Source organism: Dermacentor andersoni, chromosome 6 (assembly GCF_023375885.2).
Source record: "Dermacentor andersoni chromosome 6, qqDerAnde1_hic_scaffold, whole genome shotgun sequence".
NCBI lineage: Eukaryota > Metazoa > Arthropoda > Arachnida > Ixodida > Ixodidae > Dermacentor > Dermacentor andersoni.
Window position 1 is genome coordinate 4,020,949 of NC_092819.1, and position 12,217 is coordinate 4,033,165.

The 12,217-nt window shown below is 44.6% G+C and overlaps 1 protein-coding gene across 2 annotated transcripts in view; it reads right to left on the reverse strand.

Moving 5' to 3' along the window:
- Positions 1–12,217, reverse strand: part of LOC126521606 (activating signal cointegrator 1 complex subunit 3-like) — a 414,950-nt gene that overhangs the window by 222,534 nt on the left and 180,199 nt on the right. For both annotated transcript variants that reach the window (XM_055065750.2, XM_055065751.2), the window contains one exon: positions 10,623–10,799. In XM_055065750.2, the coding sequence (XP_054921725.1) occupies positions 10,623–10,799 (177 nt within the window). The remainder of the gene's footprint in view (positions 1–10,622; positions 10,800–12,217) is intronic.

Consider the following 12,217-nt stretch of genomic DNA (forward strand, 5'->3'; position numbering starts at 1 on the left):
AACAGCCGAACAGGAATGAAAAGCAAAAATTAACAATTTAGCCATTTCTTTGTGAAAATGTTTATGGATCAACATCTTTTTATTTAAAAGGGAAGTAGAGAAAATGCCTCCGGTAGTGGAGAATAATTCCGTGTGTTCTGAATGACGCTTCTACAGTTATCACTAGAGCCGCCTGACGTAGCCATTTCTCTGCCGTGCCTACGTGGGTGATTTTTTTAACTTTCCGCGGTGGCCACATTACGTCTGGAACCGCAGCATCCTACGCGCTACGTGGTTATACGGGACTGGTGGCCACACATCGTTACACAACTTCCCAAATAACAACACAAGTCCATTTTGGCACTTAACTTGGTAGAACCCACCGTGGTTGCATAGAGGCTATGGTGTTGAACTGCTAAGCACGAGGTCACTGGAACAAGTCCCGGCCATGGTGGCCACATTTCGATAGAGGCGAAATGCGAGAACACCCATGTACTTAGATTTAGGTGCACATTAAAGAACTCCAGGTGGTCCAAATTTCCGGTGTCCCCCACTATGCGTGCCTCACACTCAGATAGTGGATTTGGCATGTAAAACGCCATAATTTTTAACTTGGTAAAACAGGAAACGAGGAAATGCAAAAATAACCTGTGATTGTGCCGCAAATATATATTTCTCTATAATTCTTCCAGAGCTAATTCAAAAATAAATGATGGCCCAAGCACTTTGTACAGATGGTTAACCAGCGAAGCTGAAAAGTGTAGCCCCGGTGTTTATCACTGGGTTAATCCCGACGGTTCATTAAACGATAGCTTGGTAGGCTGTCGGGTCCTCGGTACACAGTTGCTGCTTGTGCCCGGACCGCAGTACTGCCACTGCATAGACGAGTCCATTCCCAGTTCTGCTCGAAGCATTGCCGATCGAAAGCTGCCTGCTCTTCGGGAATACGTATGATGCGTGGCCTACCCATTTCGAAGCCGGAGAGAAACTGCTGCGCACGTGCTCGGCTGCAACGGTGAGCAACGACGTCACTACTGGCGCAGCCAGTCGCACGCCTCTCTTTCTCTTTTTTTCGTGCATGCACACAGGGTTGCACCGGTGCAGCTTTCGGCATACAGGCGAGAGGCAGACGGACAGACAAATCGGCTAGCCATATACAACTTCACTGTAAAAGCCGACACACTTGCCCCCCAAATCATATTTTGACAATCACCGACTCCGTTAGCCACTATCGTTGTGCTTTGAGTGTAACTTGCTTTTGTGGGCCCAATAAAAAGTTAGTTTCGACGTTCACAGTTTTGCAACCATTTTCTTTGCGGTTGCAAAGAAAACGGTTGCAGGTTCTTTACGGTGAACTGTTGCGGTGATCCAATGCGGCATACGGAAACATCGCGTCAAGTGTCTAATGGCGCCGACAGTGCCTGCGCAGACTGCGCTAGGGAATGCCAGCAAGAGAGTGCCAGGAGGCCTAGGATTTGTCGCCTTCCGCTGTGCTCCCCACTGACGTCAAAAATGTTCTGCCGAAACCTGTGCAATGGCTGCATTGTGATTCTGAACACCGTCTCATTTGACAGTTTCACAGGTGCTGAAACTGCTGTACTGACATGCGCAGAACTCGACGACGGCGAGATCATTCGTCAGGCTTTTGCTGCTGGACGATGACTCTGAGTCGGAGGATGGCGCACCATGTGATACGCTGCCGCCACATGCGGAGCGTGCACAAGCAGTGACTGTGCTTTCAGCCGCCTATAGTGACTATGCGACCCTCTGCAAGATTCAGGCTTATCTGAATGCGCGTAAACGGAACAGCATGCAATGGCGCATTCATGATTTCTTCAAGCCTACTGCCAAGCCTGAATAAGTACGTGGAAATAAAGGATTTTTTTTTTTTTCTTGATCTGCTTTTTGGACACCTGTTTATTCGGACATTCCTGCAGTCCCCGTGAGGTCTAAATAAACAATCAGCAACTGTATATTCATTCTGCATACAAGAACTCCTTTCCTAAATAAAATTTCCAGTTGCTAGTAGCGCTTTGTTCTGTGTTCTTCCTAAGTCTCCGTTTTAGCAGCGCTTTTCCATCATGAATGTTTACCAACACACCCAACTGACAGCTATTCTATACGGTTTCATGCCATGTCAACAATCAGGGTGTCTACCAAAATTACATTTCCAAATTCCCTGAGTGGCTTTGCGAAACTCCTTGACTGACACAGAACCTTGTTTTATGTCAAGTCAGGCTGACACCTTGTTGCCTGATGCTGTCACTCTCTAGTAATCATGCTAAAAGATAAACAAAACGACCTAATTCAGTTTGAATGTTAAGAAGTAGCATTTATATTATTCAGAAAGAAATCGGAAGGGAGGGGTTAGTAAAGTGCACAGCGAAAAATATACCTTTAAAAAAGTTAGTAAGACTCATTTCTAATCAAATTGAACATTAACAAATATGAATAAAAAGGAGATCCATGTACAAATAAATATTTTCGAATATTTACCTCCCTGTTGTAATACCCTACAGGGCGATGCAGGTAACTAATAAATAAATAAATAAATAAAATCCCCTTCAGTAATGAATTATGAATGACTGTTGATACATGCATGAAACATAGATGTTGCTTGAGACTCCACTGAAAGGAGCAAAATGACTTTTATAGCATTTTATTATGAGTCATTGTAATTACAGAGTAACTAAATATTTGAATAACTACAAAAAATAAAGCCATGCTACATTTTTTCATAAAGATGATTAAATACCCTGCTCGAATTACATGCACAAGTTATTTATTGGGTTCAAGCATGTCAAGAAAGAAAAAAAAAATATATCTTGAGGTTGACACCAACATGCTCCACGTCAAACGTCACGTAAAACACGGTAGTGCCTTCATCAAAGCAGTACTCTGTAATGATACATATCGCTTTAAAGTAAAATGGAATTAATTTGGTTTATCAGAATCAGAATGTTCAATAAGCCTAATGTTTGTACTCTATTCCTTGCTATCACTGCACAGAAATGGCAAAAATAAGCCACATCCACAAATGTGGACAGCGTGACCTAAGGGGATGTGAGCTATTTCTATCAACTGATAGCAAGATCATTGGTATGAGGCTCGAACTTTGTCGCAAGTGAGATTCTCTCTCAACAACTGGTGGGTCAACCTCAACTGTCCTGACATACTCTCATCCCACGCACAATGCCTCAGTGTTGCGTTTCACTGCTTTAAAGAGTTTATTTTGCTTTGAATGAGGGACACCTGCATTTCGGCGTCAGTCAACACTCAAATTCCTTGAAAGCAGCAGCGGCACGCTTCCTTTCCGATTCATTCCTCAATGCATAAGTCCTTTCTGTTCACGTCCTCCTTCCACCGCGTGCTCATCCAACAGACCATTTGAAGGATCCTCTTGGTCAGTTTTACAGTCAAAGTCCGATTTTTCGGACTCCCTAGGGGCTGCGAATACATCAGAAAAATCAAGCAGTTCGAAAAAATGCATGCGTGACTTTACTGCCCTTAAGGGCTCAAAGCGCCACAGGCACATCCGAAAAAGCCTGCCAGTACACTTATTAGGCATATCGGTGCTCGTACTGTGACAGGAGATGGCGAGTAGACGCGTCTACAATCAAGGAATACATACTGTGTCCTGTGACAATTGCGCCTTCCCACGCTTATTATGCTTCAATGCAATACTTTCGCATATGTTTCAGTGCGTGACATTGCTGCACTGAGGCAAAGCTGACTTTCGGGACATGGCATTCTGCAATGCGCTGTGCTTTCCGAGCTTTGAAGCCAATCGCGAGGACCACAAAGGCGGAGTCGGTGCTGTTGCTGACAGCAACGAATTCTTAGAACCGACCTAGCGCTTGCCGGGTTAGTGGCTACAGCTGCCAGCAGATCTGCGTCCGAGAGCGCCGGCGAGGTAATCAAAATGGCGGCAATGGTGGCTTTGATTAATGCTGTTTCAGACCTGTGGTCACGGCAAAAAGTCTGGAAAGTTGGATAGCGAAGCATTCTTGCGTCCGAAATTTCAGATGTTCTTATACACTGACTCTATGGGGTACATCGTGGCACCGCAAAGCTGTCTGCATTATCGGGCGTCCGGAAAGTCGGTCGTTGATTGCACACTGGAAACTCCTCTAGCCAACTACACGGCATCAAAATATGCTTTGTTACGATGCCTCTGTTACTAAAGTTAGCACTACCCCGACTTTCATTCGCTTTCAATAAAATTACAGCTAATTTTCTCTGATAGAAGCACAAATTCCCCGAGTTTTCCCTGAGTATTTCCAGACTATTCAAAACCCCTGAGAATTCACAGTTTTCACAGTTTTCCCAGTTGGTAGACACCCTGAACAATATCTTCACATCGGCGCTACGAATTAAGGGAAGCTCGCCACACTTTCACATGCACTCCAGCCCCATTGCTGATAGCGTCACCCGCACTTGGATAACGCTGTCAGAAAAAGCACTGGCAGCGGTGAGTGAATACAGTCGAACCCATTTATAACGATATCGGTTTTAGCAATATATCGGTTATAACAATGAGAAGCTGCTGCACCGTCAACTTTTGTATGTTTTGCATGGTGAAATAACTCGTTTACTACAATGCCCCGATGCCACATCATCGGTTATAACGATGAAGTGTGGCTGCTCGGTGTCCGAGCCGAAAGGTAGTGAAATGCACAATCCTTAAAAAAGAAAAGGAAACGAGAAATTCGAGCCACTGCACGATGGCCTGCTGCTCGAACGGCTGCCGTGCGCTCATTTTCCAGCCTTCTCTGCGCGCCTCTCTCCCGTCACCCTTTCACCCCTCCGAACACAAATGGGCTGCGCCCATATCTCTACGCCACGGCACCCTCCGAAACACGAATGGACCATGCCAACTGCGCTGCTCGCATGTTGCTCACTGGCTTCTCATTCAGCACAGTTCTGCAAACAGTCCCGTGTTCGTTCTTTTGCATCAATATCGTTCCTGGCCACGTGGTTTCTCAGCCTCTTTTGACTCGCCACCAAGATGGAAGATGACTGACCCTCTCACTAATAATCGCCAATGCACGACGTTGCCAGTGAAAAGAAAGCGCTAGGCTATAGATTTGGAAACTAAGTACTAAGTGCTTCTAACTGATGAGGCAATCGTCGCGAACGCGCTTGCATCGGATAGCGACGGAAATGACGGCAGCGATAATGCGGTAGGGCAGGCTGCCTCAACATTGTCCTCACAGGAGGCCCAGCAGATGATTCTGTCCCTCGGGCTTCGTTTTTGCGACGAACTTTCCGGTGCACTATATGGAGCGCTTGGATACCTTGGAGAAGAATGTCGGCAAGGCGGACGGACATAGGGTTTTCTTGTGCAACGCAGTGTGACGTTACGTGGTGAGACGCTTGTGGCGATCTCGCCTCAGCATTTCTTCTGGATTTCTCAAACTGACAGGCTGCTGCGGCAACCTCCTCGCATTTTTTAAAAGGACCCTTTTGTGCCCACCAAAGCGCTGCCTCGGCGGTGCTCGCATATCGCTTGCCACCCGTGACCCTCCTTTGCAGTTATAGCAGTGCCATTCTTTAATGCCGACAGCCGCAGCTTGTTACACGTGATCCGAGCTCCCAGGAAGCAGTTAAATGAGTGAGCACAATCAGCAGCCGGATGGAGTAAGGTGGTTGGGATATAGTGGGGAGGGGCACTAGCCTCCCCGCCATTATAGTCTGCCAAGATCAGCTCTGCGATCCCCCTATTTTTATTTTTTCATGCAACCCGGTTTTAACAATTATCAGTTATAACAATGGAATCTTCGAGGCATTTGAATGTTGCTAAAAGTGGGTTCGACTGTATTTCGTCTGCGTCTTGCTCCATCGGGTCACCGAAACTTGAGATTACACAACCTCCAATACTAAATGTAGGGTAATACAGCTTACATGGTGCCACGCCACCTCACCTCGGCACCACACTCACTCTTTTAACACGTGGCAGATTACCCCTAAAGCAGGGTGCGTGGCTGCATGTGCGCTCAGTCGCACTTACTGCCATGCACAGCCACGGCGGGTGCCAGCTATCGAGAGACGCACACGCCCCTCCATCTCCACCCCCCTGCCCCCTTTTGCACACTTGGTCGCATTACCAGGAGCTCACTCCCCTCCCCTTCTTTCCCTTTGCTCACGTAGGAAGGCGACACTCGAGAAGCCATCACCTTTCTTCTCTCACCCTTGCACACTTTCACTTGCACCTATAGCACACAGTGCGCGGGTCCCGATAGGATCTTATCGCACTTGGACTTTATACAGAAAATGATGGGGCTTCACTTCGGCAGTAGCTCTTGTTGCACGGCATGTCATTTGAGAGGTGCGTTTGCAAGCAGCCGCTTGTAATACAATCATTTACCATCTGACCGTGGAAGTTTCATTTATGGTCTCGACATACCTTTGTGGTGGCAGTGCAATTTTTTTATATTGAAATGTTGAGGTGTCTTCGTTATGCTGAGGTTCTAAATACATGGTACTCTATGCACAAAATTTCATGAAAAATTATATACTTCGTTATGTTGAGAATAGGATACAATATGAAACTGTGATCATATGATATTCTTTCGGGCCACTAGGCCATGTGTGAACAAGAAAACGTATGAGGCGTGCGCAATCAAGAGGAATAGGCACCTGCAGCTTTCCCTCAGCCCTCACCTGTCCAAGTCACATGAAATTACCGGCATGCACTTATGCTCTTGTCACACGGGAAGATTTAATGCCATTCGGTCTCTTATAGTGCTAAACAGTAAAATATAATGACACTCGCGAATGATAGCAATGACAACCTGGAACCAAATTTGTGAAGTTAAAAAAAATATTGCGCCTATTAAACACGTTTAAGAACTTTTGCGAGTACTTTTAAAACTGCCGAAAATATCTTGACACCAATTATTCACAACTAAAGGTACTTCGATCAACACATCCAATATGGCCAACCGCCGCAACAGACTCCTGATGCAAAGAGTAATAGTGCTTGAGCACAGCCCGTGATGAAAATATCATTGCAGCAAAAAATATTATTCCTTTTTGTAAGTCTGAAAATATATCTTCTGACTTTGATGATGCACGCATAATTTTTTCGCGTTGCGTGCCGCTGCTGTCTATCTGGGGTCAAGAGTATACATTCGGTTCAAAATCGAATGCGAATGAGCTCCTCTAACTCATTCAATGGCAAATGTCATTCCATTCAAATGACATGCTTTTCCCATGTAAATCCCGATTAGTGGGATTATATGCAAATGCCATTCGATTCGAATGACATTACATCTTCCCGTGTGACAGGGGTATTACTTTCCTCTTCTGCTACAAGCAAATCTCCTCAGAGGTAGTCGTACGGCACATTCACAGCTAGCAACGTTAACCATATTGAGATAAGCACCTTCTTCTATCTGTTTCAAACCACATGTGGTGCAGTGCCGTTCAAAGCGTATATAGCACGCTTTTAAGGGGAGACGCGGATCATGAAACGACAAAAAAATCACGAAAAAGTTGACTTTCGGAAAAGTGCATTTTGCCACGTTTAAACATTTAAGAATCCCTCCACGAAATCTAGAAGCTAAATTTAATTGAAAAATAATAATATATCCCGCTTAAACAGGCCAAGGTGGACGCGAAATTAGTAAAAGTTGGCCAAAAATTTTCGAACTTCACGCCATTTGTGAATGCAGTGGCCAGCGGCCGCCATCTCGCGTTTGTTTTGAAGGTATTTTCTTTCTGCACATTCTGTGCCAGCTCAAGACGGTGTCGGTGGAGGGAAACCGACACTATTGCATCATTTCTCAAGGATGCATTCGTGCCACTGATTGGCCAAAGCGCGCACACACCCTGCATGTCTTGCTCTTATTGGTCAAGCACTGTTTGGCGCGCACTCGACCACTCTCGCGTTTCGCTTCGTTCATTTATCTCTGGTTTCATTGTGCCGCTGTCTATGCTCTCTACGCTGTCTACGTTTGTTCAGTGGCTCGCTTCATGACAACGTTTGATAAGGTGTCAATTTCGCTGCCAAAATGGCTGGAGGAGATCGTCGTCTCAAGGCTACTATGTGTCAAGCGGCTGTGGAATGCGCGACGGCAGGCAGTTAGGCCTGTCATACTCCCGGAGTTGCTGGTTGCTGGTCTGCCCATAGATTCTGCCGGATCGAGTTCTGAGCTGCAACCTGGCACGTCTAGCATCAACACTTCGTCCGTCCACACCTCGCGTGTTAGCACAGATCGTGTAGACACTGTTTCCTTCACGACTGAAGAAAGTAGCGAGCGTGCAGCGATCGCCCGAAAATGTACCTGGCGTCGCAGTCTGCAATGGAGCGAAAGTTCGAGCTGCTGGTTGTCGACACGAAAGAGGACGTTAACTACAGTGGCACTGAATTCGCAAACATGGTTTATCCGTCATAGTTCCTAGAAATCATGCTGTGTCCCGGGTGCGGCTAGAAAGCAGTGATGTTTTCAAAGGACCCTGCCGAGGGGTACGGGCTCTCGGAAGGTTCTGACTGGTGTTGTAAAAGGCGCAGGGTGATCTTTTTCACTGCTGGGTGCTTCTGTCGTTGCAACGCAAATTTTTTTTTTTTTTAGTCAAGTACTGCTTCAGGAGGGCACCTGAGATTATAAATATAATACCGCTGTGTTGAAAGGTACGTCAAACACACCTGCTTTGCTTCCGTTCCGCTAGCTCCGCGACTCCCATCTACAGATTTGTGCATATGTTTTTGCAGAAGGACGTTTATTTAGCTCAAAGCATATGAAAAGCCTGGCATGAGCGAAGATGCTGCTCTAGGAGAGCAGGCTCGGCCTCTGCTATTCTGGGAAAATCAGTGAAGCTTGTGCTCCCCCTGTGGCATGTGTAAATGGAGCCTTGAAAAGGCTCATCGAAGGCTTCACATGCCCAATGAGGATCACATGAATGGAAATGCAGTGATAATCAAGCTTGCCAAAAGGCAGAAGCCAGCAACAGACTCTGCCTACAGTCCTGGCCTACTATAGGTCTAGGTGTGACCTGTGCTGAATGCACAATTGCATGAATGTGCAATATATATATGTATTTTTGTTAATTTTAATTCTAGGATTTTATGTGCCAGAACCACAATATGACTCCGGATTAATTTTGACCACCTGGTGTGCACAAAACAAGTACATTAACTTTTTGCATTTTGCCTCCATCGAAATGTGGCTGCCACCGCTGGGATTTGATCCAGATATTTTGTTGCAGCCATAAACTTTCTGCAAAGTACATTTTTGTCGTGGCCATGAACTCTGCTAGACTTTATTAACAAAGATGAGATTTGTGTGCCTCCTGCTCAACAAGGATCTAAAAGAGACATGTGAAGTGGGTAGTGCTAGCTTTCTTACATTGCTTTCGACTATGCATGATGTCGCAACAAATATTTCAGTGTTATTTTTTCACAGTGGCCACATATATGTCATGAACGTCTTGCTGAAGGACAGGGCTAGATAGTAATGCAATTCATATTGCCATATTGCTAAACCAATAAAAGTTACAGTGAACTGAAAGTTCAGATTCTTTTTTCTCAGTTTCATTTTTTTCGGCATTGCACACTGCCTTATGGAGAATCTTTGTATGTTTTTTCTAAGTATGAGCAAAATGTTTGGTATCAATATATTCGTATCGAATTGACCTAGCTGGTCATGCTATTTATTTATTTCTAAAGTTGACTGTTAAATTCTAATTGCCACTGATTACAAATACAAATCAGCAAAAATATTGAAGTCAAGTGTACATTGCGTTTTTTTGCATTTTCAGTGCACTGAGAAGAATAAAAATAGCACCACCAGCAAGATCTACTCTCTGGCATTCTCGATATATACTTTGTTTTCGCTTTCGACGAAATTAGGTTTTTGAAAAGTCCCGTAAGAAATAGACTGAATCCCTGTACAAAAAACTTTGTGTCGTTTGTTCTAATGCAGATATACAAAATCTAATTAGATATTTGCAATCCGCAGAAGAAACTGAACAATACTGTTAAATATCATCAAATTCACACCAAAATTAACAATATTGATTTTGGAACCCACGTCTTTCCGTAATAGGTGATAACCCAAACATGCCGCCGTTCTACCTTTCCCTTCTACAGGCGACACAACAAGTGAGCGTCAGGTCTCGCTCCCGTGGCATTGTATCCCAGTGTCCCCCACCAGTTTGAGGCGTTTGGGCCCCACCCGCGCAGTGTGCATCGGCGTCACATGCTGTAACGATTCACATTACATTGATTTTTGCTACAATCGAGTCTGCGATATTTTTGAGTAACTTCAGATCGTACATTTTCCCAGTTAGTATATTTTTTTCTCTCTTTTCCCAAAACTTATGAACAAGGTTCTACTTTATTTAGATTCATATCCATCCGCCATGTGAGCGACTGGCCCTCGTGAATCAGGCAGAAACTTGAGCTTGCCTCATCTACATACAAAATTTAGTTGCAAAATAATTCAACTGCAAGTTCAGTACTCTGTACCAAGTCACTTAGGATGCATCACAAGCTTGCCCCAGCAAGACATATCAGTCCTAGCCTTAGAACTGCTCTATATCATCATTTGCTGGCAATTCCCTGCACTAGGTGCAAGTTATCACAGGCCTACAGACCAACACAACTCAAACTATAATGAAAGAAATCCAGAGGAGCACACCTGCACAATGTAGGCCTGGTCAGAAACCAGGGAGAAGGTCTCGACTGGGCCGCGAGAGATGTAGTTCTGCAACAGGATGTTCACTTTCCCGTAAGCGTTTTCACTGCCCCCTGCGACGTTCACTCTGCAGCCACCATCCATGAGGAAGTCAAGCTCGTGAAGCTCATCCTCTCGCACCTGAAAGAGACACAAAGTAAGTAACCTGGAGAAGTGCTACAATAGACTAGTCTGGAAAACATCCTTTTCGCAGTTGTTTCAATCCATTGGACAGACGTCGTTGACGTGGTTCAATTTAGAGGGAAAACAATTTATGTAGTCAACTGGATACGAAACCTACTTTTTAGTAGAGCTTTCGCACAAGAATTGTATCATGATGTGCTACATTTCATTTCATTTCATTTCATTTCATTTTATTACCTTAAAGACCCCTTGATAGGGGTATTACATAAGGGGTGGGAATACATTAGTACATAATTTGCATAATACATAAGTGAACACGTAAACAACAACAAAAAACTGCATGTGCTAAGGGTTACATACGTCAGCGCAAATACATAGAACTATGTAATACAAAATAAAGTTGCACGAGCATATAAGTCTATTAACACAAGTCATTTCTATTGTGAAAAGTGCGCAGTGACACTCTCCATGAACGTAGAAGGGCAAGTGATGGTGGAGATTTGGTGGGGCAGATTGTTCCAATCTGTAGCGGCATGGCAAAAGAATGAGGTGGAAAAGGTAACAGTGCGCATGCGAGGGCGGCCCACTTGAAAAGTGTGGCGCGTGCGATGAGATGTTCGGGCTGCGGGGAGGATGTAGGCTGGTTGATTAAGCGAGCTGTGATAAAACTTATGGAAAAGTGAAAGGGTTCCAGTGCGCCGGCGCGTACAAAGGGGAAGTAAATTCAATTCTTTCTTTAAGTAAGATATGCTCATGTCATATGAATAATTAGAATGAATGAACCTTGTGGCACGGTTTTGAACGGCTTCGAGTGCGTTAATGAGAGATGTTTGGTGCGGATTCCATATGGCGGATGCATATTCCAATTTCGGTCAGACTATTGACTGGTAGGCCAGTAGTTTAACAGGTTTGGGGGCGCGTTTTAGATGACGCTTGAGAAAACCCAGCGATTTGTTAGCAGATGAAATGATGTTACTGACGTGTGTTCGCCAGGATAAGTCGTTAGATATAGTAACACCTACGTACTTGTAAGACTGCGCAGCACACACGGGAATGTTATTAATTGTGTATTGGTAAGGAAATGGGTCGTGCCGACGAGAAAATACCATCAAGTTGCATTTCTTAGGATTAAGTTCCATTAACCACCGGTCGCACCATTGCTGTAAACAGTTAATGTCCTCCTGAAGTAAGTCTTGATTAGATGTGCTAGTAATTGTTCGATAAATGACGCAGTCGTCTGCGAACAAACGAACGTTGCAAGGATGTTGCAAGGAGCTTTAGGATGTGCAGTGGGTCTTTGGAAATGTCTACAAATTCTTAAAAACACTTTATTTTAATGAGAAATTACTACAAAGGCCCTTAAGAAATGACCTAATCAGGACTATTGTATTCTGTCATATCTTTTCTTCACAGTG